The 25171-nt window shown below is 38.7% G+C and overlaps 2 protein-coding genes across 6 annotated transcripts; both read left to right on the top strand.

Moving 5' to 3' along the window:
• The first annotated feature begins 545 nt into the window (after positions 1 to 545).
• LOC122331709 (interferon-inducible GTPase 5-like) lies at positions 546 to 24565 on the top strand. The gene is made up of 2 exons (XM_043229211.1): positions 546 to 1754; positions 24153 to 24565. The coding sequence occupies exon 1, from the start codon at positions 549 to 551 to the stop codon at positions 1710 to 1712; it is 1164 nt and encodes a 387-aa protein (XP_043085146.1). The 5' UTR covers positions 546 to 548; the 3' UTR covers positions 1713 to 1754; positions 24153 to 24565.
• Positions 20324 to 24565, top strand: LOC122331708 (interferon-inducible GTPase 5-like). 5 transcript variants are annotated; one of them, XM_043229206.1, is made up of 4 exons: positions 20346 to 20368; positions 21872 to 21900; positions 22796 to 22831; positions 22944 to 24565. In XM_043229206.1, exons 2-4 carry the CDS (start codon positions 21880 to 21882, stop codon positions 24108 to 24110), a joined length of 1224 nt encoding a protein of 407 aa, XP_043085141.1. In that variant the 5' UTR covers positions 20346 to 20368; positions 21872 to 21879; the 3' UTR covers positions 24111 to 24565. The 5 variants fall into 5 exon arrangements, with proteins under 5 accessions (XP_043085145.1, XP_043085141.1, XP_043085144.1 ...); XM_043229209.1 differs by lacking the exon at positions 20346 to 20368 and adding an exon at positions 22175 to 22246 and having other exon boundaries at positions 20612 to 21992; XM_043229210.1 differs by lacking the exon at positions 21872 to 21900 and having other exon boundaries at positions 20324 to 20368.
• Positions 24566 to 25171: the final 606 nt, after the last annotated feature.

Genomic DNA, 25171 nt, shown 5'->3' with positions numbered 1-25171 from the left:
CTCCTTCTCAACAGAACACAGTTCTACCAAGTTTTTAATCTTTTCCATAATATAAGTGATTACTGTGAAATTGAGACCAATTTACCAATCACACTGAGACCTTTCAAATTAATTCCAGCCCATTGCGAAGTCTTATCTTTGCTCCGGCTGGTCATTCTGGGCGAATTCTCCTGTGTTGATCTTGGACTGTTTACACCAGTCTCTGTTGTCGATCACTGCTTGTCTGACTGTTCTTATTAAAGAGCTAGCAAATGGATCCAACCATCTCTGACTCCTTGTTACAAGCAAAATTATAAAACAAAATTTCTGTGATTGTCTTGACTCTGAAGTTATGATTGTTCAGTGTTGACAGCACAATTGTGTTATATTGGTTTAATTCTTAATTTCTGTACTTAAACCAGGTGTTTCATTACTCCTCCTGTAATCAAGAAAATTCAGGTAAATAAAATACTTTTTTTTTCAGTTGCATTATTAAATCACATTATTTAAATAATAATTATGTCTCTAATTCTGATAATTTGTTAATGTTTACTTTTGTCATTCAGAACATGGAACATCAAGACCCTGATGTTGCTGATGCAGTAAAGGCATCAGGAGAGTCCACTCTGGAAAAGGCTACAGCAAAAGCTAAAATAAAATTTGACGAGTTTCTCAATGTCTCACTTAACATCGCTGTGACTGGAAGGACAGGATCAGGAAAATCCTCCTTCGTGAATGCTATTAGAGGTTTACAGGATGACGATGATGGAGCAGCACCTACTGGAGTTACGGAAACTACAGCAGAGGCCACCATGTATGAACATCCTGAAATGCCAAATGTGAAGATCTGGGACCTGCCTGGAATAGGAAGCCCAAACTTCAAAGCAATAAATTACCTGAAAGATGTTAAGTTTGACACCTATGATTTCTTCATCATCCTTACTTCAGAGAGGTTCACAGAGAATGACATCATGCTGGCTAAAGAAATAAGAAAACAGAAGAAAAGCTTTTACTTCGTTCGTTCCAAGATTGACAACGACATATCTGCTGAGAAAAAGAAAAAAGGATTTGATGAGCAGAAAGTTCTTTCCGTAATAAGAGCTGATTGTCAGAAGAACCTGAAAGACCTGGGAGACCCCAAAGTTTTCTTAATATCGTCTTTTGATCTGGAGGAATATGATTTTGAATCACTTCAAGACACTCTTGAAGATGAGCTTCCAGAACACAAGAAGCATGCTCTTCTACAAGCCTGGCCAGTGTGTTCTGCTGCGTCTCTTCAGAAAAAGATCAAGATGTTTAAAGGGATGATCTGGGCTGTATCTCTTGCTTCTGCTGGTGTAGCGGTTGTCCCTGTGCCTGGCCTATCAGCAGCATGTGATGCAGGCATGATTGTGTCTTTCCTCACAAGATGTTACTTTGCATTTGGTTTGGATGATAGATCACTGACAAGGCTTTCAGAGAAAGTTAACAAGCCCCACTTGAGAGATTTGGCCAAATCTAAATTTGTTACTGCCATCCGAGAAAAAGCAGTGGCCAGATTTCAAGTGTCTGCTGCTCTCGCTACCATTAGTACAGTTGAATATTTCTTGAGTCTCTTTCCAGTTGTTGGCAGTGCTGCTGCTGCAGGAATATCCTTCGGTACCACTTATTACCTTTTGAGAGAAGGAGTAAACGATCTGGCAAATACAGCTCAAGATATCAGAAAAGAAGCTGGTCTCGCTTCTGTTCGTTGATTTATGTCCAACAGAGCATGTAAAAGATACAAGAAAGGGAATCTACACGCCGAACAAAATGGAAAGTAGAGTAAAATTTTATTACTGAAGATTTACATAGTGGTAGGAACACAACTGCAGTAACAAATGTGATTAAGCGTACTAATAATAGAAAAAAGCAAACTTTCCAGTCCTTGTTGGACTATCTAAAGTGCTAAAGATTACGACAGTGGTTAACAAACATTTAAGAAGCTCAAAGCACAAATCTGAGACATCAACAAAGACCACGTATGTTTTTAGTGCACCGCATGCTGATCCTTCTTTTAATGCACCACCTCAGCTTAGGCATACATATTTATTCTTCATCTTACCATGAGTGGGGAAAAATACATAAAAACCAAAAAAAAACTTTAACCTTGACACAGAAGCTATGAAAGATGTGGTCTGTTTCATTATTGCATTATTAATATATTACTTTTATTATTATTATTGGTACTACTGTTGCTGTCTTCACAGAATATTATTGTTATCACTATCACTATCACTATCACCTTAAAGCAGAAATGAAACATGAAACCTTTTCAAAGTCTTTCAGATATTGAATAATTTGTTATCCTGTATCAACAATAGCATTGTGGCCTTCATTTCTGAACATCAGATGCAATGTTATTTAATCATTAGTTTACTTATAATATTAATACAGTACATTAAACATATAAAAATAAGGAATCTGTGCCATATATAAAATTAATAAAGCCAAGATCTTTAAAAACAAACCTTGTGCATCACAGGGAATAAAATTAATACATTTTATAAAGCTGGTTTAATACCTTTATCATAAATATTTTCTTATTTTAACAGATTTCTGCAGTTTCATACATTAAAAGTTATATAATTTTTATAAAACGCCTAAAATGATAATTCCAGAAATCTTTGTGCAATAAACTTGTATGTATTTCTGAACATTTCCTTATTTGTTTTATAGTGCAATATCATGTTATTTAGAATTATATATATATATATATATATATATATATATATATATATATATATATATATATATATATATATATATATATATATATATATATATATACAGTGAGAGTAAAAAGTATTTGATCCCTTGCTGATTTTGTTGGTTTGCCCACTAATAAAGACATGATCATTCTATACTTTTAATGGTAGATGTATTCTAACATGGATAGACAGAATATGAAAAGAAAATCCAGAAAACAACTTTAAAGAATATATATTAATTGATTTGTATTTCATTGAGGGAAATAAGTATTTGATCCCCTAGCATGCATTAGGAGTTCTGGCTTTCACAGACCAGTTAGACACTCCCAATCAACTTGTTACCTGAATTGAAGACACCTGTTCTAACTAATGACCTGTGTGAAAGACACCTGTTCACAGAATCAGACAATCAGACAGATTGACTCTCCAACATGGGTAAGACCAAAGAACTGTCTCAGGACCTCAGAGACAGGATTGTTGACCTGCACAAATCTGGAATGGGCTACAAAAGCATTAGCAAGATGCTGGGTATTAAAGAAACAACCATTGGTGCAATTGTGAGAAAAAGACAAATGCTGCCTATGACCCCAGGAACACTGTGCCCACCGTCAAGCATGGAGGTGGAAGCATTATGTTTTGGGGGTGTTTCTCTGCCAAGGGCACAGGGCTACTTCACCGCATCAGTGGGAAGATGGATGGAGCCATGTACTGTGCAGTCCTGAGGGACAACCTCCTCCCCTTTGCCAGGAAGTTGAAAATGGGCCGTGGTTGGGTCTTCCAACATGACAACGACCCGAAGCATACAGCAAAGGCAACAAAGGAGTGGGTCAAGAAGAACCATATTAAGGTCATGGAGTGGCCCAGCCAGTCTCCGGACCTCAATCCAATCGAAAATCTATGGAGGGAGCTGAAGGTCCGAGTTGCCAAGCGACAGCCCACCAACCTTAATGATTTAGAGAGGATCTGCAAAGAAGAGTGGGCCAAAATTCCCCCTGATAACCTTGTGGTTAACTACAACAAACGTCTGTCAACTGTGCTTGCAAACAAAGGCTGTGCCACCAAGTATTAAGTGCTTTTGGCTAGAGGGATCAAATACTTATTTCCCCTCAATGAAATACAAATCAATTAAAATATTTATAAGTTATTTTCTGGATTTTCGTTTTCATATTCTGTCTCTCCATGTTAGAATACATCTACCATAAAAAGTATAAAATGATCATGTCTTTATTAGTGGGCAAACCAACAAAATCAGCAAGGGATCAAATACTTTACTCATTTTTTTAATATATATATATATATATATATATATATATATTCTAAAAATTAAGTCTTGTTTTTTATTCACAAGGCCTGAAGACGTATAAAAAACAAGCTTCGTGTTAATGAGCCCTGATCTGGTTAATACGCTGGTTCAGCTTGTCTGTGTAAATGAAACGTACGTATTTATTTGTATTTTTAACCGATGTAAAAGTAAGACTGAGCCAGACGCCTCGCTTCGGTCAATAGAACTGCACCAGCAGGGGCATCTAGTGGAAAAGATTGGGACTACGCCCAAACAACAATTCACTAAAAGCACATTTCTTAGGTATCAAAGGAAGCATTAAACGTTTTGAAATATTTGTAAGTTTAAGATAACCATTTTTTTCTTTTAGGTTTTATCTCTAAATATAGAAGCTGCTAACCGTATTCAGGCAAACACAGAATTGTTGCTGCTATAGTTTAATATGAATCCCTTAATACACAGCTTTTTTCACCTAAATTTTACATCCTCCAGAATATTTTCTGCTATGAATATTTGAACTGTTTATACATCAAAAAAAGAAACAAGACTCTGCTTTTAAACATGTTCCTCATTCTGTTATATCTTTATGTTCGTGTTTTATCATCACATCATCACAAACACGAACGAGTCCTTCAGCTACACTGACTGATGGTTTGTTTGGAACATGCATCCTCAATCATCATCATCAGAACATGTTTGGCAGATAAAAAGATATCCAACACAAACACTGGACGTAAAAACAAAAAACGTTACAAAACAATCAGCGTGTTTGTGTGACTCAATTACAAACGGACAGTCGCAAAGTTTGTAAACGTCATCCCGACTGATACAACTCCAATTTACAAATATAATCACGCATAAAAATACAAACTTCTGTAACATACTTGTAGCGGCTTCCTATTCGTTTATAGCCACTTCCGTGAGGGAAAGTAAAATTGACGCTGCTCCCAGAAAATTGTTTGATTGAAACTGGTGTTTATTGTAACAAAGGAATTAATACTTAAAAAATAAAATCAAACTGTGATTTGAAAGAGTTGATATGCAGGTCAAAAAACTGTTCCCTGCTCGGCCTGGAGTACAAGTCATGTTTCAGGAACAACCCAGGTGGCAGAATTGGTTTTCCTTTCAATAATAGTAGATGATTGGGCGTGAGAGGCTCAGGATCAATGACATCATCAGATATAGTGGTAATAGGACGATCGTTGACAATAGCTTCTACCTCGCAGAGAGTTGTCTGCAGTCCTTCATCATCCAAAGGCTGCTGCTTTAGGATAGAGTACAGAGTTTTCTTTGATGGTACGCTTTACAAGCCTCTCCCATACTCCTCCATGATGAGGTCCTGAAGGAGGATTAAAGCTCCATTTAATTCCCTCATTCAGCATTGCGTGTTTGATTTTACTATGATTCAACTGAGCAAGGCATTCTCGAAGTTCTCTCTCTGCTCCTACATAATTTGTTCCATTATCTGATATCATTTCTTGAACTTGGCCTCTTCTACATATGAACCTTCTCAAAGCCATGATGCAGGAATCGGTATCCAAAGAATATGCCATTTCAAGATGGATGGCCCTACTCACCAAGCATGTAAATAACACTCCGTATCTTTTTACCAAGTTCCAGCCCCTTTTTACCTCCACTGGACCAAAATAATCAGTACCTACACATGTAAATGGAGAAGAATCACAATTTAGATGACTTGGAGGCAAATCTGCCATTTTTTGTTCCATCATCGGAGCATTCCAGCGTCTACAAAGTAGACAGTTTCTAATTAACTTTCGAGCAGCAGAATTGGCATAAACTATCCAAAATCTCTGTCGAAGCTTAGAGAGAATCTGATTCTTTCCACAATGTCCTGTTGTCTGATGAATATGATTTAAAACCAATGTGGACAGATGACTATTTTTTGGCAAAATAGCTTGATGCTTCAAATCTTCAGGCATTGACATTTTATGCAGCCTTCCACCAACTCTTAAAATACCATCCTCCAGAAAGGGGTCAAGTTTGTAGATGCTGCTCCCCTTTTTGATAGTATGTCCTTTCTTCAGAGAACCAATTTCAGATTGAAATGATTGCTGCTGAAAAAAACAACGCCTTCTCAGCTTCAATAAGGTCATTAACTGAAAGTTCTTTATCTCCAAAGTCTTCTTTTACTTCAGTTTTCCTGTCAGAATTATGAGGGTCTGATAAATGTGCATCCCTTCTCTTTTGACTTAGTAACAACAGCATCCTTTTAAACTTCAAGATCCATGCAGTAGCCCTTTTTAGGCTTTTCCAGGAAGAGAAATGCTTTGAACTTGTTGACAGGATCAAGATCCCTTGTCAGAACTGTAGTAAAGGCTAAGGCTTCCTTCTTTATCTCTGAATCATCTCCAGATCTCTTAATTTGTTCCTCTGGAAAGAGAGGCCAATTTGATTCAGACAGAACAAGAAATTCTGGACCATTCCACCATCTGTCTGAACCAAGGAATGAATCAATCGAAAGGCCACGTGATGCAGCATCTGTGGGATTCAAAAATCCATTGACATCGTGCCACTGAGTTTTCTCAGACAAGTCCCGTATCTTTCTCACTCTATTTGCAACATAGGTTTTGAATCGTGTTGTATCATTAAAGATGTATTTCAAGACAGATGTACTATCTGTCCAGAAAACAGATTCCAAAAGTGGGATTTCAATCTCTCTTTTGAGCATCCTGTCAACCTGAGCAGCAAGGACTGCAGCTGCCAACTCAAGCCTAGGGATGGTGACGGGCTTTAATGGGGCAACTCTGGCCTTACCCAATACAAAGGCAACATGAACAGCACCACTGATGTTAGTAAGTCGCAAATAGCTAGCTATCCCATACCCTACCTCGCTAGCATCACTAAAATGATGTAGCTGGGCTGCTTGTACTTCACCAAAATTTGATGGTTTGAAACATCTGTGAATACTCAAGTTGTTTAATTTTCCCAGGTCCTCAAGCCATCTTTTCCAGGGTTTCATTAACCCATCTGGAATCTTGTCATCGCAGCCACAGGTGACTCTGCAAAGTTTCTGTTGTATTCTCTTTGCAGGGAGAATCAATGGAGCAAGAAACCTAATCGGATCGTAAATAGAGTTCACAGTTGAAAGAATAGTCCTCCTGGTGGACTGTTGCTCCTTTAAGTTAATCTTAAAATAGAAAGAGTATGTTTCAGTACTCCAATGAATTCCAAGGGCTCTTTCCATAGGAAGCTTTTCTTTGTCAAGATCCAACTCTTTAACTTCTTTGGCCTTCTCCTCATCTGGTATTGAAGCCAGAACAGGACGACTGTTACTAGTCCATTTTGTTAATCTGAATCCACCGGTGGCGCAGACAGCTCTTAAATCTTGAATTTGTGAAATAGCAGCGTCTTCATTGGGTAAGGAAGTAAGGCAGTCATCAACATAAAAATTTCTTCTAATGGTATTAAGCACCTCCTTACTAACTCTACCCTCATTGTCCTCTGCAGTTTTCTTCAATGCATAGTTTGCACAACTAGGTGAAGAGACAGCACCAAAAATGTGCACCAACATTCGATACTCTGTCAATGGTTGACTAATGTCACCCTTAGGCCACCACAAGAATCTCAAAAAGTCAACATCAATCATCAGGTGTGACTTTAACCTGATGAAACATTCCTTCGATATCTGCCATTGACGGAATCGAAGTATAACTCCAAGCAGGCTATTTGAAAGGTCAGGACCCTGAAGAAGCTCTTGGTTTAAAGATGTTCCTTGAAATGAAGACACACAGTCGAACACAACTCTAATTTTCTTCTTTCTCTTATGGTACACACCATGATGGGGTATGTACAACACTTTTCCAAATGTTCCCGACAGTTGATTTACTGGTACCTTTTCAGCATGCCCTTTTTCCAAGACGTCACTCATAAAGTCTTTATAATCAGCAAAAAACACCTCATCTCTTTGGAATCTCTTCATGAGGGTATTAGCTCGCTGTTCAGCTACCCCTTGGTTATTAGGCAGACTGACATTTTCTTGACGGAATGGAAGTCGAAGTTGATAGTGGCCATCCTGTTTAATTACCGAATCTGCAGCAAGTTTGAGAAACATCCTATCCTCAACTGAATGTTCAGACTTCTCCTCACAGGCATTTTCAGGAAAATCATGATTTAGCTGGTTCACAAGAAGCTCTTCTAAACTGGAAATTGAAATTCTGTTGCAGAACACCTTTAGTCCTTCATCTTTCCTTATAGATGGGCTTCTGCCCAGTGGGCCATTAATAAGCCATCCTAACTGAGTCAAGACTGCATAAGGTCCATCTCCTTGACTATTAATGACCCTCCATGGCTCTATAAGTTTTGGAGCATTAACTCCTATTAACAAATCAACTTCCGCATCAATGGTGTCCAAACTGACCTCTTTAAGATACGTCCAGTGCAGAATATCCTCTTCAGTAGGAATGTTCTCTTTGCCAACTGGTATACGAGCTTGAGTGAAAACCTCTGGAAGGGGCAAAAAGTTGTTGCAATTAAGATTGCTTACTTCTAACCCATTCAATTTATATGTACAGATTGGTCTCTCTTGGCCCAAAGTCCTGAGTAGAACTTCCGTCTTCCTTCCTCTCACACACAACCTTTCCATTAGGCTTTCTGTACAGAACGTAGCAGAGCTTCCAGGATCAAGAAAGGCATAGGTTTGTATTATTTTACTTCCATTACAAGCCTTAATCTTTACCGGTATAATTGCAAGTTTATGGTCTAAGGAACCAACCTCTACCTGCTCTGTTGACACCATGGCTATTGTAATGGAGTTACTGTTGCCTGTTAGAGTAGGCTCTTTGCCATCCTTACTATTCTGGCAATTGTGTTGCCCTTTAAGCGACATCTTAACATGGAGTATTGTTGGATGCTTTTTGTGACAGGTTTTGCAATCCAGACGTTTCCTGCATATTTTGCTCATGTGTCCTTTTAGAAGACATGCAAAGCACAATCCTTTACCTTTTAGGAAATCCACCTTCTCTTGATGAGATTTTAATGCTATCTGATGACATGATTCCAATGCATGATTGCCAAAACAAAACAAACAGGGAGATTGAAGTGCAATATCTTTAGTGTCTGAACCTTCTTCGTCTTTCATACTGGGTGTTAGTGGGGATACAGAAGTAGCAAAGCTTTTCTTACTGCCAGACTTCAGAGGACGAAACTCAGTTTTAATACACTTTGTTATAGAAGTAAGGTCTTGAATATCCCCAAAGACGGGATCTTGCAGTATTTTTGCCTGCCTTTCAATGAAAGCATCAACATCCTGGAATTTAGCTCTACTGTGTGTTCTTTCTAGAATGTCACATGCAGTATTTCTCCACCTTTCACGCAATTTATATGGAAGCTTAGATATTATTTGCTTTAGGTTGGAAGGCAAATCAAGATCAAACAGATTAGGGAGGTCTTCAGCAGCATTACAACAACCTCTTAAATAAAGTGCATAAGCATGAAGAGCCTTTTCATCATCACCCTTGATACTACTCCAATTTAAGGCCTTCTCCATATAGGCACTTGTGATATTTATTTCATCACCAAAATGAAGTTTCAAAAGCTTCTTGGATTCAGCATAGCCCCTTCTAGCATCCATGTGCAAACAGCTTCGGACAAGTTCTCTTGACTGACCAGAAGTGAACTGTTCCAGATAATAAAGTCTATCCCTGTTGTTGTCAGTTTTATCTTCAATGCCATATTCAAATGCTTGCATAAAAGATCAAAAACTTAATGGATCTCCATCAAATACTGGAATTTCTCTAGAGGGGAGTAAAGAGTGTTTTTGTTGCAAGATCAAGAGTTCAGTGATGTCATTCTGCCTCTGTGCCACATTTGAAAGATTCATACTTGTAGGTCCAACACCTTTATCATTGGCAGATGGATTTTGAATTAGTATAGCAGACATGTCAGATTTTGATTCTGTGCTCCCAACATTATACTTCCTTTGTACAACTTTATCAGGTTTCCTAGGTTGAAGCATCCTTTGTAATGGGGTTTTTGGGATAGCTCCAAGCTGAACAAACTCAAAAGATGGTGATGCTCCTGATGGTGTTTGCTCCTGAATTACTGTCTCCTTATGCAAAATACCTATTCATTTCATCTTTAGGTTCATAAGATTGATGAGAATTGACAGAACGAGCATGTAGACTTGGACTTAAATTTGTTTCAAAGTCTTCTAAAACCTTCAGTTTAGCACCGTTTGCAGCTAAGTCACATTCCAAATTGGCTGATTCCAGTTTCATATTCAAAGCAGCCTTTTCCATTTCAAGAGCATGTTTTTGCTTCAATGCAGCTTTGTGAGCCAGAAGAGCTGCTTTATCAGCAGCCGCCTTTATCCTCATTGATGATACTGAAGATGATATACTTGAGCTGTGAGAACCTTGCGACTTATGTGAACTTTTGGACACATTTGAAGCACTATCATTCGGCTCAATAAGTGTTTGTGGATCCTTCTGATCAATCTTCCACCTCTCCAGCTCATTCACAAAGTTTTCAAAGGTAGCCATTTTAGGCTCAAACCAGTCAATGCACTCATTTTCTCTGATATCATCAGGTAGTTGCTCCTGCACAAGCTTATGAGCAGTCTTGAATTCATTAAGTGCCACATAGAATGCCTCCACTCCTTTTTTTATTGATTCCAGATCATCACCAACAGCAGTCAAAGTTTTCACTTCATTTATCCTACGTGTGCACACACCAAGTTTTCCCCTACACATAGAACTGAGGGATGCAATGCTTTGCTCAATCTCAACACCTTCATTTTGAGACATCTCATCAGCCATGCTTGACACAAGCAAACATCCAAACAAACAATCCAAATCCAAATCCAAATCCAAATCTCCATAAACTCAGCAGGCCACAATATGCACACAAGCATCAACTTCTTGTTTCAGAATTTGATCCACCTTCTCAACCATAGCTTCTTAGAAATAAACACATCAGTTACTCACGAATTGGATGAGTTTCTGAATCCCTTGAGCTGCTGATGCCTTCCAACAATAGCTTGGTATTCCAGACACAGGCCTTGTTTGGGCCTACCACATGCTTGCATGTCCTTCCTGGAAGTTTTTTGACTAATGTAGCAGCTTCCTATTCGTTTATAGCCCCATCTTGCCACATCACTTCCTGTTTAAGATGGCTACTCCCAGGAAATGCCAAAATGGATGTAATTAACCTTAACCACCACAAGAGGCATACCTAAAATAACACATACAAACATGCAATCCACATAAACAACAAAAAAAAACATTATAAAACAACATTAACAACTTCATGGCACCTACAATACTCTTTCATATTACACTTCAATCACAAAGAAACAAAAAACAAAAGCGTACCTCATCAGCTGTTTTCAGAAGGGAGGATTCAAATGGGAACATCAAAGACTCTTCCATAGTTTTACGTTCCTTTAGCTTGCTTATTTGCTAGAAATTTAAGTAAACTTTAAACAATCTTCACATAAACCCATTACAATCAATGTCATATTTATATGCATACATATATACCTGTGCCCTTCACCGTGTAGAACATATACAGAAATTTAATAAAGTTATCAAACACAAAATATTAAATTGATTTTATATTAATCCTTAAAGCTATAAGTTTATAGTATATTTAGTATATTTTATAGTACATTTCCTTTTTTTTTTTTCTTTTGGTCTTTAAAGAACAAACATCACAGAGGCTGGGGTTAATGGATTATTTTGGGTGCCGTTTCTTTAAGAGCTGCCTCTGCTGAGCATAATGTAGATCTCACACATATAATGTCTTCATCCTTCATCCTATATCCTTCATATACATCTCTTTAACTTCTCTGACGAAATTAAAATGTCTTTTCGAATGTCTTTTGACATATGTATATATATGTATATATATATATATATATATATATATATATATATATATATATATATATATATATATTTATATATTTATATATAACCAGTCTCTATCACACTGTATAATGGGTAATTACATGCTGTGTTACTGCTCTTCAAGGTGCATTTTCACAATGTTTTCCCAACAAATCCTGCTCAAAATTCGGAATGAATAAATGTATAGACAGCTACAAAACAACTTTAGTCAGTTACAGCTTGGTGTCTCTGGTGACCTTCGTTGTTGGTGTCTGAATGTAGTCCGGGGTTTCAGGTGGAGTTTGTGTTGATTTCTGGTGCGGTCCTGGTAAACGGTGTCCAGTGGAGTCAGAGGTTCTCACCCTTGTCCTGGTGAAGGTGGGGATTCCTGTTTGGTGTAGTCTGCACCCTGTTCAGTGTCTTTTGATTACGGTTTTGGCCATCTCTTTGTTTAGGTGAACATGGTCATAATTGTATTTTGCTGTGATGTCAGAGATGTCAGCTTTGATTCTGTGTAGGGTCTATGAGTACAAGCATTCACCAGGAAGAGGATGTTGATCTCTCTCCGTCTGTCTTTTTAATTATTCATTTCGAGTTAATCTCTTTAATAAATCAAATGTCTCGTTTTCAAAGTTTGTGAGCACTGCACGGCTTCCTTGCACCATTACAGTTCCAGTATAGTAAAGGTTAACCGTTAAGTGTCTTCTCTTTGGCTCTTCTCGGTCGTGTATGTGTAATTGCAAGGCATCTTGAATGGTCCTTTCTGTAACCCTTCCTTCATAATGCCTGCAAAAAGCTTGTCTCCATGCAGTTCTTTGCCTTGTTCTGAAGCGAAGGTTACAAATTTTACCATCCCAGTTACCTCTGATAAGTTCCTCAAGGTTTGCTTCTGCCATATTGTTATACAAACTTCTTTGAATAAAAGGGCTCAGTAGCTCAACTGGCCTACCGGAGGGTTGGAATGTTACTGAACAAGTTTTTTCTCCTATTTGTTTTTCCAAGCTACTGTTGGAAAATAAAAGCTCTTATTGCTTACCTCCTGCATGAGCAAGTTGAAGGTAGTCCTGTTTGATTCTGGCTTTGTCTGAATTTTGTTACTATTTTCGTTGTTGTTTTCCCCGGGTGTACAGCTTGATAGCTTGAAAGAGGTTTTGTATTCTGATCTTTGTCCAGTTTTTGTTGACTTATTTATGCCTCGTCTCTGGTCCAATGGGAAAAAAGTTTTCAGTGCAGTTTTCTGTTATATTGCCCAATTTCTTTAGAGTGAACTGTCTCTGTCTTTTCAGTGTTTATATGCCCATCAGGCTGGTCGATGTCCCTAAGAACACAACCAACTGCGCAGCTGGTACCAACCCCCAACATGGGAGAGGCCTGTACCTGTCTTCTAATGCGTCAGCACTTAAGCATCACAATTGCACTTTCAGTTTTGAGTAACACATGCTTAACACCTGTTTTAAACTGTTTTCATGCGCTTTCGTTTACCTCAAAGAGGCTTTACTGAAGAAAGAAACAAAAGTAAAAGTATGCCAGTGTGCTGTGTTGCCATCTGATCTGAGTGACAGGTAAAAGAAAAGGTGTGTTTGAGTGCAGGTGTAGCAAAGAAACAGCAAGTTTGGAATGGACTTTTAATGGAGAGAAAGAAACAGTATTAGTAGGTTTGGATTCAGTGCTCCCCTTTCATGTGTTTTCAAACCAAGCTCAAAATGAGTGTTATGTATTATTGCAGCAGATTGTATAAAATATAATGTTAAAAACATGTATTATACATTAATGAATAAACACTGCATCGCAGGTAAATATATACTATGCGCTCAGGTGCTGCCAGATCCAGGCTGCTTTTCGCAGGAAATTCTCTAGACCCACCTTGTCCTCATAGGTTGACATTTGTTGGCAGATTTGTGGAGTTAAGCTCAGACGAAATACTGAGAGGAGAGCCGTGCCATTCCAACCGCTACTCACGACGAGAGTATGGAATGGAGAATATAGTCGTGGATTAAGGAATCTGCTTGTCTCAGTTGGAGGAGCTCATATTGGAACAGTAAGTTGAGTGTTGGATTGACTGAATACCATCTGGGAGTGCTCCACGAAGCTGTTGAGTGAATTGACTTGAGGACTGTCGGCATTTCAAAGGGTTTTGGCCCATTGCAGGGCTTGTCAGGACAACAGTGAAACGATAAAGACAATTTTTGAGTGTTTGGAGGGGAATTAATTGGCCTGCATCTCCAGGTAGAGAGAGCATTGCAGAAGATGCACGTTGCAGTAGCGGGTTGGTTGAATCCTTCAGATACTGTGATTAAGATGTCACAGAATCTGGATGGCATTTGTCAATGCCAATGGATCAAAAGGGATAAAACAGAAAAAAAACAGGGACACACATGAAAGAAAATATAAAACTACAATAAAAAAACATGGAATGTAAGAGTCAGGAATAAATTATGTAAAGTTAAATGAATGCATGAAAGTTTAATTTAGTGTAGCTGCGTTGGATGCCGCTCTCTCATGGCCATTCGTCTTGCTTTATGTAAAAGACTCAAAAGGATGTTGACAATAGGCATCCTCAGTGAATACCAGAGAATAATAAAACAGAACTCCACACACATTTTAAAAAAAAACATAGTAGTAATGGGTTGTCAAGGTTATTTATTCAAAGGATATAAATATGTTTATATACCATGAACACCAAGGAAAATCACTGTAAGATTTTTTTTTTTGTGAAGGGGTTTATAATCCAAGCTGTCCATCGTATAACTGTGTATTTTGAAATTCAGAAATAGACAACCTGTCACTTGTACTTGTGTCTATTATCACATTTCCCCTGTTTTTTCCAGTTATGTAAACTGAATCATTGTGTTATATAGTAATTATATATTAACATAGGCGGTATTTTGTGTATGTAACTGTTACATAGTTGTAATAAATAATCAATGGTTGTTTAACGCCTTAATTGCCCCTTTAGTATGGTTTAAGACAGTGGCGTAGTCCTAAAAAAAAGTGGTTATGTTACATTTTTCAATTATGCCTTGTTTTGTCAGTTACAGTATGTTCCAAACAGATTTACAAGTTATTGTCATATTTACAGATTTACATTGCCGTGACTGAGGGTCATTTGCAGTGCGGACTGAACATATTTCTCTGGGTTGAACAGTGAAATTGGTGGGCCATTCAGGTTGCTCATCATTACATTTTCTGAGGTTTTCCGCATTGTTGGTGTGCTAGGGTGAGTCAGATCAACCATCGATGGATGGAGCCGGAGGCAGGTTTTTGAGATGTTGACTTCTGGCCACCAAACTGGCTTAGCATGCTATTACTTAGGGAACGCACAAAAAATTACTCTTTTTGAGTCTATCGAGTAGATGGCTGCATTAAGGTAAGCGATCTACTAGGTAGCCTCTGACTAAGACCTGGACTAGCCCAGATGTGTCGTGAGTCTGTTCTGGACAAACAAGGTCTCTAAGCGACCCAGACTCCTAACAAACGATAAGTCGAAACTAGGAAATATTATAGTTACTTAATGATCCAAATTTAATCACAACTAGAGGGATCAGCAGTTACATTTAAATAAATATAACTTATATATTGAGTCAGATAAAATTATGTATAAGGTCAGTACTATAATTGGAAACCCAAAAGATTAATAAACATTAGTGATTTTTGAGGAGACGCAAAGGAAAGACCGAACACGCATTGACCTTCGACCAGGGCCTCGGGATTCCGCTCTGCAGGAAAAGGGGGACCCTTACAAAGACGTTTCTGTAGACTGTCAAATAGCCTTTGCAAGAATTCTTCAGTGTTAATGGACTTAATCTTAGGGTTTGACTTCAAGGGCCAATCTTTGAATGTGCCACGATCCTTTGCTTCCAGGGCAGCTGATAGTTTCTCCCTTGGCTGAGTTTTAAATGATTGCTCTTTTCACAAGAAGATCTGCTCTGAGTAGGGTCGTAGTTTGAACTCGGACAATGGAGAGTTCATGCAAGGTATCATACATCAAACCAAGATCATAGAGGAATTCTGGGTTCTTCAGCCTGTCACACAGGCTTCTGTATGTCTGTCTGTCAGTGCAGGCCCACTGGTCATCATCGGAGGCCTTTTTCAAAGTGTCTGGCAAGACCAGTAAGAGAGGTCCAGACAGCCCGAACAGTCCGAAAAACTGCTGGCATTTTGAGAACCTAAGAGCCAGCCTCAGCTGCTGATTCTAAAAGCTCTCTCTCTGTTTTTGTTTGACTTGCTATTGCTATAGATGTTGTGCAAATTTTCAACCGAGACTCTGATTGAGTGATTTATAGCAGTAACTAAGTATCTGAAACTGCCAGTTCTAACCTATAGTTCATGCAGTGCCAAGTGAGCAGGTTTGGAAATTTCATTTTCAATTTAGTTGACACACCAGAGTGTTTGCCCAACATAACACTAGCACCTCTCCTCTGTGAATCCTGCTTTTGTTAGGCAACTCATTAAAGCATCAGTTATTCCTTCAGATGTCTGGTCCTTAAGTTCCACTAGATCAAGAAATATGAACTCTGGTGATTCGCCTAGGACAGAGGCTTTAATGTTAACAATCAAGGTGGTTTTTCTACTCAAGGTGGAAGCTTCATCTATTAGTACAGCTAGTTTGCTAACAATGTTGTTTACAATTGAGCACTGCATTTCTTTAGCAAAGCTTTCAGTAATGTTGGTGGCACTGAAACTAGAGTGCAGAATTTGTCCCCTTTTGACTCCATTTACAGCTGGAGTTCTACGAGCGTTTTGTGATCTGTGAAGGAATGATTGTTTTTGGCTAGGTAATATGCAATTCTGAACACTGAGTAAGTTTCTTTTAGTAATGACAAGTTCATTGCGTCCACATTTTTCCCAGCACATCTTTTTTTTCTAGTTTTCTATATTTTCAGCAAAAGCATGTGCTTTTGAGCAAAAATGTCTTTTGATTTTATTCCTTAATGAACATAAAACAATGTTTCTGTTTTCATTGATAGAACCTTGAATTTGAAATGTACACCACTTCATGGAAATCTGGACATCTGGACCAACATAAGATAACATCTTACCAGCAGAGGGAGCCCTCACCAGAGTACTAGTAGTACAGCACTCCCTCTGCCTTCTTCTACTATCATTTCTTTTCCAGGGCTAGATAACCAGAAGCCCTCCATTAGATCATCGCGAAGTATTGCCAGTTTACCTTGCCTTACTAAGCATTCTTCATTGTCTGCCACATGTTTGAACTCCTATTTGACTCACGCTTCACGGTTCTGCCCTTCAGACTCATTGCCTTATCACTACAGTCTCTTGGATTGCCCAGTGTTTGTTGTAAAATCGAACTGTTTCTATGTTACTTCTCTATTACATTGCCTGACTTACCGTTTATGATTACTGTTTCTATCCATTTTAATAAAATTCTGCGAATGGATTCGACGTCGCCTTCAGCCTCCTCTTTACAACATCACAAACGTTTGCTTTTTAAGAAACATTTGCAGTAGGATAACCTCGTAATGTTTACATGATCTACCAAACAATCTCAAGAGTACTTTATTTTAATTTGCTGTTGGATAAACATTAAATGACGGTCAGTAGCAGATGCACAAATCCTATTGCAGCCTTCTGATTTTATCCCAATTGCTGCATTTATTTACCACATAACAGACTATGTTTTATGCAAATACTCATCATGGTTTTTTTTTTGTGTATTTGGCTTTCTGTCTGTGGCTTGTTAACTCCTTTAAACATAATTTCATACTTGCATGCTTCTTTATCAAGCTGAAATGTTTATAACTTCAACAATCTTGTGCTGCTTGGATAACGTTACATTCTGCCATATACGAAACCAAGATGACACGAGGGCATCATAAATCACGTACATTTAAACAGCATTGGCAGAACAGAGTGTAATTCACGGTAGCTGTGGCCACATATGAAACAAATTTCAAATACATTTATTTCCTGATTGCTTCAACATGACACCATCTTCGGTCGTCATGATAACCAGGATATGTGCTTATTTTACAGGAAGGGGCGTTAGCTTTGTGATCTGTATAGACTTGTTTGCAGTAGAAGCTGTCTAAGGCAGTGAGTGACACAGCACACCCAAAGATATTGAAAGTTTTTTTTAGGTAAGAAATTCACTCTCTTTAAAGTTAAATAGAGAGTTTTTTGTTCTTCAATGATTGTAAAAACTGAATTATATGTTCTTTAGTATGAACTGTAACATGGTGCCATGTAAGATTATTGTGAGTATAGTTAAAACACACTTAGTCAATCTCTCTCAAATTATGCATCCCAGGGAACCGAGGTTATGTGAGATCTGGTTTGGTACTCACACCATAGGGTGACCCAACTATAAGAAATATATCAACAATTGTGATGATAATAATATTATTACATTTGATTTAATACATTTTAATAAGCAAAATAACAAAGTGTGATAATGTTGCACGTCCTGATTTTACTGAGATTGACGTGTTCCTCGGTCAGCGTATTTTGTTGACCCTGTAACAACATTTTAATCCAAATAATTAGTTTTGACCATATCTCTACACCTAAATCTAACTTTACCCATGAGTAATGCCTAAAATCAGAGGATGTATGCACAACAGATGAATAAGCACTACTGATTGTAAGCCTAAGACTGGTTAAAGTTGTTTCGGCGTCAACAAAGATGAAAACGAATTCACAGAACCTGATTTTGCTGAGTTCGACATCTTTGTTGACCCTGAAACAACATTGCGATTAACCAGTTTATAGTTTTTGTGAAGCTTTTGTGAGACGGTCCAGTTTTGTGTGAGTGAAGGAAATCTGCTTGCGAGTGTAGATTTGTGCTTGTGCATGACGTGAATCATGTAACATTATGCACTCTTGATGTCTGTCATTAAGGTCACGCTATAGAAACCACCTAAAATTAAGTATTAAGAAGAGAAAAAAAGTGACCCTGGCAACTTGCCTACACATGCCAGGAACCGCCACTGCCAAATAGAAATTTACTAAACACAAGCCAATCACAAGTGTAACAAATTAGCTAAAAAATGGGAATATTTATAATTAAATATATCTAGGTTCAATTAATAATACATATTTAGATTAGATCGTAGAATTAATTGTAGCAGAATTAACGTTACAATTATTTGATCTGTTTGTCAACCGAGCAGACAATATAATTATTTATCGATTCTAGGAAAGGTTATTTTCCTGGCCAAGGAAGAATAGCTTTCCTACTCTGCAGTACTAGCAGTAAGTTAGCATGTAGCAACTGTTGGACTTTAAAGGCAGTCCTGCATGTTCAAATACACTAAAGTTTTATTAATCAGATATAAAACTTACAGTGCACTGGCTTGTCAGATGAACTCCTCACACCACATCACAAACCAACAAACACAATCCTTTTCAGACATGCATATTTGTATAGAATTTAACGTCTATCTCATCTTCAGACTCCTCCTTTGTTACTTGGTCAATCTTCTCCCCAGCAACCATGTTTATCTGACTCCATCTTGTTTTCCCCTAATCTGCACAGAAAACATCTTACACAGCACATCTGATGCATCCTGAGGTTAACAAGTGTCAGGGTGTACTTCCCTTAAACATAATTGTGCAACCCATAACACATAAAAACATCAACTCATTCTAATACTCTTAATAAACATTGTGCCTACTTAAACCATTAAACAACACGCTTGTGATTATACTAATGCATATAAATTCTTAAAATAATGCCATCACATTCCACTTCTTCGGCTATTCTCATTCAGTGTGTGCTTTGTGACTTGGTTTAACTCTCAGAACATCTCATGCTGTCTTACTACACGTACACACTGAGCTAGTTCTACTCACATTAGTAAGTCGTGACACACTCTATACTTCTGTATTACTTCTGTCTTTTAGTAGCAAGCACATGTCATGGCACACAGCATATGATACAAGATATGATGAATAAAATGAAAAGAATAAAACAAATATATGAATACAATGTCTAAAGTTCATATACAAATCCCACACAACATTCAGTGAATCTAAATTGTGAGCAGCACACAATCAGTTGTGAATATAAGAGATTTAACGAATGAGGCTATAGCTAAAATACAACAAATTAAGCAAAACACATATATAGAGGATGAAGTAAAGTAAGGAAGATAAAGAGAGGAGCAAAAGAATGGCAGTATTTGACAACAATTAACCACAACCTAGTGAGAATCACCAAAGAATCAAGATTCACCTTAAAGGGGGCTCAAACTTAAACATGCATCTAAATAGTTGTAAAGGTTACTTGCATTGGTTATTGTTGCTGCAAAACAGTCCTGATGCAGCTGACAAGAGGTTCCAGATGGTTTTGTTAGTCGTGAGCTGGAGGTTTTTCTCTGGTTCTTCTGAAGGCAGGAAAGGTACTGACTGTACTTTAACATCTTATCTAGATGGCATTTGTCCTCTCTCCTCCAGCCCAGCATGGCCTAACTCTTCAAACCCCTCGTTATCTGATGTTCTTCATGAGCATCAGGCCAAACTCAAGTAGTAGAGGGAAGATGGCGCAAATCAAAAAGATCTATTATACCTGAGTAGGTATTCATCTTTGCTTTTAATTTTTCTCTGCTGGAGTCCACATTGCCAAATCGTCATATTTCCACAAGATCAACATTGCTCCAGACATGCATCTCTTAAAAACATTTCAGTCTTTCCTCTGTCTCCATCCACCATCTCCTACCACTTCTATAACAGCTACTGATTTCGCCACATTCTTCACAAATAAAACCAGAACAATTAGTAGTCAGAGTATATGACAATATGTGTGGTTTTGAACTGTCTGTCTGACTACCTGCCTGCCTGACTGCCTGCAGTGTTATAATTTGCTTCTTGGTGTAAGATTAAAACTGTTTATGTTATATGCTCGTCTAGCGCTCCTTCCTTGAACCAGACCGCCCTAGTGTTTCCTAGTGACCGCCTTCCTGTGCTCGATCCACTTCCATGGACTTAACACCTCCACACAAGCAAAGCTTTTCAGGAATGGCCCTCAAGAGAGTGTTACCACTTACATCGAGTGGGTGCTGGTGTCGTGTGATTCGTCAATGACTGTTCAACATGAGGACAGCGAAACCAGCCCCACTACAGATCCAGAGCCCAGCCCATCAATTCACAGCGACGTGAAGCTACAGCCTGTGCCCACTGCTGACAAGGGATCAAAGTCCGCTGGTTCCGTCCAGCTGTCATGAGTCCCTGCCGCAAGGGCGCCCTCCAGATACTGTTCCCCAAGGGAGCCCTCCAGTGCCCGCACCTCGAGTGCTCCTTCCAGTGCCCATGCCTGACCACCCTATCCAGTTGTCGTCAATGTTTCCCAGCAGCCCCTGCGCTCACCCTCAGCTCATCTTCTGGTGCTCCCCACGGGTCTGCCTGTTACCATCGCCTGTCGGATCCCTCACCTCGTCATTGAACCGCAAAGTCCCGAACTCCACCTCAGGCCGTAGACACGTTGGCTCCCCCTTGGCTCCTAGCTCCCTTCTCTTCACCATGGCCCATCAATCCACCAGCTCCGCTAGGCTCCATTGTCCCTCCAGCTCCGCCTTGGTCTATTCGCGACCATCCGTCTTCCACTCCTCCGGCTTCACCTCGTTTCTCCATCCCTCCGGCTCTGTCAGGCGTCTCCATCCCTCCGGCTCAAACTCAGTCTTCTGTCGTGCTGGCTTCGCTGCGTCCTTCTTGTTCCCTGTCTCTGCATCAGTCATCGGTGCCTTCGCCGTCGCCTAGGCCCTCCAGCTCTTTGGCTCTTCGCCTCCGTCTCTGTCTCCTTCACCACCTGTTCCACCACTGTCGGTTGGCCCTATGGAGTCAACGGCCATTCCTTCTCTATGGCTCCATCCGTTGGCTCCACTGTGGATCTTCTGGGCTGTGCTCTGGATGCCACGAATTTCCTCCTGCTCCGAACTCCTCCTGTATCTTCCCTGGCTCCTCCCTCTGTCTGTTCCTCCCTGGACTCTGTTTGCCAACCCCCTCCTGGGGGCCCATCCTCCACCAGAACCTCCTCCCAAGTTCTGTTATTCCCGTTCTAATTTTTTTTTTCTGTTTAGGTGCGAGGATGCACCTTCCGGGAGTGGGGGTAATGACACATCTTTGGATGCTGTGTTGTTGTTTTCTTGTCCCACATGCTCTGTATGCCCTACTTTCAGTTAATTGTATCATTGTCTTCAGGTGTGTCTCATTAATTTAGTAATTTACTTGGTGTATTTAAGTCCAGTTTGTTTCCGTTCAGTTGGTCTGATTGCTGTCTTTAATATGTGTGGTTTTTGTTCTGTCTGCCTGCCTGCCTGCCTGTAGTGTTATAATTTGCTTCTTGGTGTAAGATTAAAACTGTTTGTTATATGCTTGTCTAGCGCTCCTTCCCTCAAACTACACCGTGACAGAGTGACACAACATACCGTGTACTTAATGCCCACTTAATAAGCGTAAGCATCAGGCATGAATTTTGACACACTCAAAGAAACCTCTTCTACCTTGTTCTTCTCAGAAACTGAGAAAGATTTTTAGTGAATTAATTTGCATATGTAACCCTATATAAAAAAAACTCTTCGAGTAATAGGGTTAAAATATGTATTTTAGTCTGTTTGTTTATTATTTGTATGTGTATTGTCCATTCCCTACTAATTTGAGGATGATGATCAATATCTTATCTTTGTAAATACATGTCATTACACAATGTAGTGTAAAAGTTTATTAGAAATGTCAAACAGTCAAACTTGTCTTATGTTTAATGAATGGGTATTCAATAGTTTAAACCTGCCTCCAAAATGGGTGAAAGTAAACCTACTGGTTAATGAAGGGAAACAATTGCAAATTTGTTAATTCATGCAAAATCATGAAATGAATTGTAATTATATATTTAAGTGAAATTACAGTAAATGTAAAAAAACAACAACTAGTAGTGATTGCTGTTTAGTGTTGACAGAACAATTGTGTTATATTGGTTTTATTTTCTATTTCTGTACTTACACCAGGTGTCCCATTACTTCTCCTGGAACCAAGAAATTCAGGTAATTATAATCATCACTTTTAATTTACATTAAATTATGTTATTTAAACAAGAATCATTATAATTATGTCTTTAATCATGAGAATTCATTAATGTTTACTTTTGTCATTCAGAACATGGAACATCAAGACCCTGATGTTGCTGATGCAGTAAAGGCATCAGGAGAGTCCACTCTGGAAAAGGCTACAGCAAAAGCTAAAATAAAATGTGACAAGTTTTTTAATGTCTCACTTAACATCGCTGTGACTGGAAGGACAGGATCAGGAAAATCCTCCTTTGTAAATGCAATTAGAGGTCTAAAGGATGACGATGATGGAGCAGCACCTACTGGAGTTACGGAAACTACAGCAGAGGCCACCATGTATGAACATCCTGAAATGCCAAATGTGAAAATCTGGGACCTGCCTGGAATAGGAAGCCCAAACTTCAAAGCAAAAAAATATCTAAAAGATGTTAAGTTTGACACCTATGATTTCTTCATCATCCTTACTTCAGAGAGGTTCACAGAGAATGACATCATGCTGGCTAAAGAAATAAGAAAACAGAAGAAAAGCTTTTACTTCGTTCGTTCCAAGATTGACAACGACATATCTGCTGAGAAAAGGAAAAAAGGATTTGATGAGCAGAAAGTTCTTTCCGTAATAAGAGCTGATTGTCAGAAGAACCTGAAAGACCTGGGAGACCCCAAAGTTTTCTTAATATCGTCTTTTGATCTGGAGGAATATGATTTTGAATCACTTCAAGACACTCTTGAAGATGAGCTTCCAGAACACAAGAGGTATGCTCTTCTACAAGCCTGGCCAGTGTGTTCTGCTGCGTCTCTTCAGAAAAAGATCAAGATGTTTAAAGGGATGATCTGGGCTGTATCTCTTGCTTCTGCTGGTGTAGCGGTTGTCCCTGTGCCTGGCCTATCAGCAGCATGTGACGCAGGCATGGTCGTGTCTTTCCTCACAACATGCTACTATTCATTTGGTTTGGATGATAGATCACTGACAAGGCTTTCAGAGAACGTTAACAAGCCCCACTTGAGAGATTTGGCCAAATCTAAATTTGTTACTGCCATCCGAGAAAAAGCATTGACCAGATTGCAAGTGTCTGCTGCTCTCGCTACCATTAGTACAGTTGAATATTTCTTGAGTCTCTTTCCAGTTGTTGGCAGTGCTGCTGCTGCAGGAATATCCTTCGGTACCACTTATTACCTTTTGAGAGAAGGAGTAAACGATCTGGCAAATACAGCTCAAGATATCAGAAAAGAAGCTGGTCTCGCTTCTGTTCGTTGATTTATGTCCAACAGAGCATGTAAAAGATACAAGAAAGGGAATCCACACGCCAAACAAAATGGAAAGTACAAGATCCTTTGAATAAAATTTCTTTCAATGAAGATTTACTTACCAATGATCCTGGCTGGCTTATAGTGTCTGGGATTGGGTCATAAACTAAACAAATTTATAATTTTATTGACGCCCATATTAAAACTTTAGTAGTTCAGTTGCCATCATATCTTACAGATACTGGTGACCTTCTTGAAATGTCACATAATCTAGACCTTTGAGATGATCTTTTAGGCAATTCTTGATGCTTTAGAGATGTAGAGAAGGAGAATTATTAATGTTTTTTTGACTATAGAACATGAAAGCATTTTCTGTGTCACTGAGTAATTCAGATGATGTGTGTTAAGATTGTTTGCTGATATGGGGTTAAGAAAAAAATAAACCAAATGTCTGTGTTCATAATATTGCGTATTGGTATATGTGATCATGTTACTGTACCTTTTTTTTATTTATCCATTGCTTTTGCTGAATCTTTTATCTCAAATACAATCATGTGTTTAAAAAAAAAAAATCTATGGATTTTGGATTGCCTGTTTGTTGATGAATTTCAGGATTTTTTTAATATCACATACAACCATTAATGTTACAACCCTTAATAGACTAAATGATAAAATGCTAAATGCTTTTATTGGTTCTTTTGTGATAACTTGTGTTTGTATATACTAAAATCTACTTGAAATTATAATATAATTCTTGAGGAAACTTGGACTAAATTACTGTACAACTCTACACTCACTGGTCATTTAATTAAGTATCCTTGATAGACTGCTCGTTAACACAAATTTCCAAACGTATGCATTTAAACGCATAGACATGGTCAAAGACAACCTGCTGAATTTGAAACTGATCATCAGATTGGGGACATTGCATGGTTGTTGGCGCCAGACGGCTGGGCTGGGTTTTTTAGAAACATCTCAGGTTACTCACATAACCATGCTTCCCTGAGAGCGAGTAATGAGCCGCCGCGTTGTTGCTGTCTCTGGAAACCTATAGCCTGATGCAATATGCAG

Source organism: Puntigrus tetrazona, unplaced genomic scaffold (assembly GCF_018831695.1).
Source record: "Puntigrus tetrazona isolate hp1 unplaced genomic scaffold, ASM1883169v1 S000000001, whole genome shotgun sequence".
NCBI lineage: Eukaryota > Metazoa > Chordata > Actinopteri > Cypriniformes > Cyprinidae > Puntigrus > Puntigrus tetrazona.
The sequence above is the reverse complement of the archived record's forward strand: the minus strand, read 5'-3'. Positions and strand labels throughout refer to the sequence as shown.

What these genes read in the sequence shown, in the direction of transcription:
- LOC122331709 (XM_043229211.1), top strand. Translation starts at nt 549, where the DNA reads ATGGAACATCAAGACCCTGATGTTGCTGATGCAGTAAAGGCATCAGGA.
- LOC122331708 (XM_043229206.1), top strand. Translation starts at nt 21,880, where the DNA reads ATGCACCTTCCGGGAGTGGGG. An exon ending in TGCACCTTCCGGGAGTGGGG is followed by an intron (nt 21,901 to 22,795) that starts GTAATGACACAT and finishes TACTTACACCAG; the next exon opens with GTGTCCCATTACTTCTCCTG. An exon ending in CCTGGAACCAAGAAATTCAG is followed by an intron (nt 22,832 to 22,943) that starts GTAATTATAATC and finishes TTTGTCATTCAG; the next exon opens with AACATGGAACATCAAGACCC.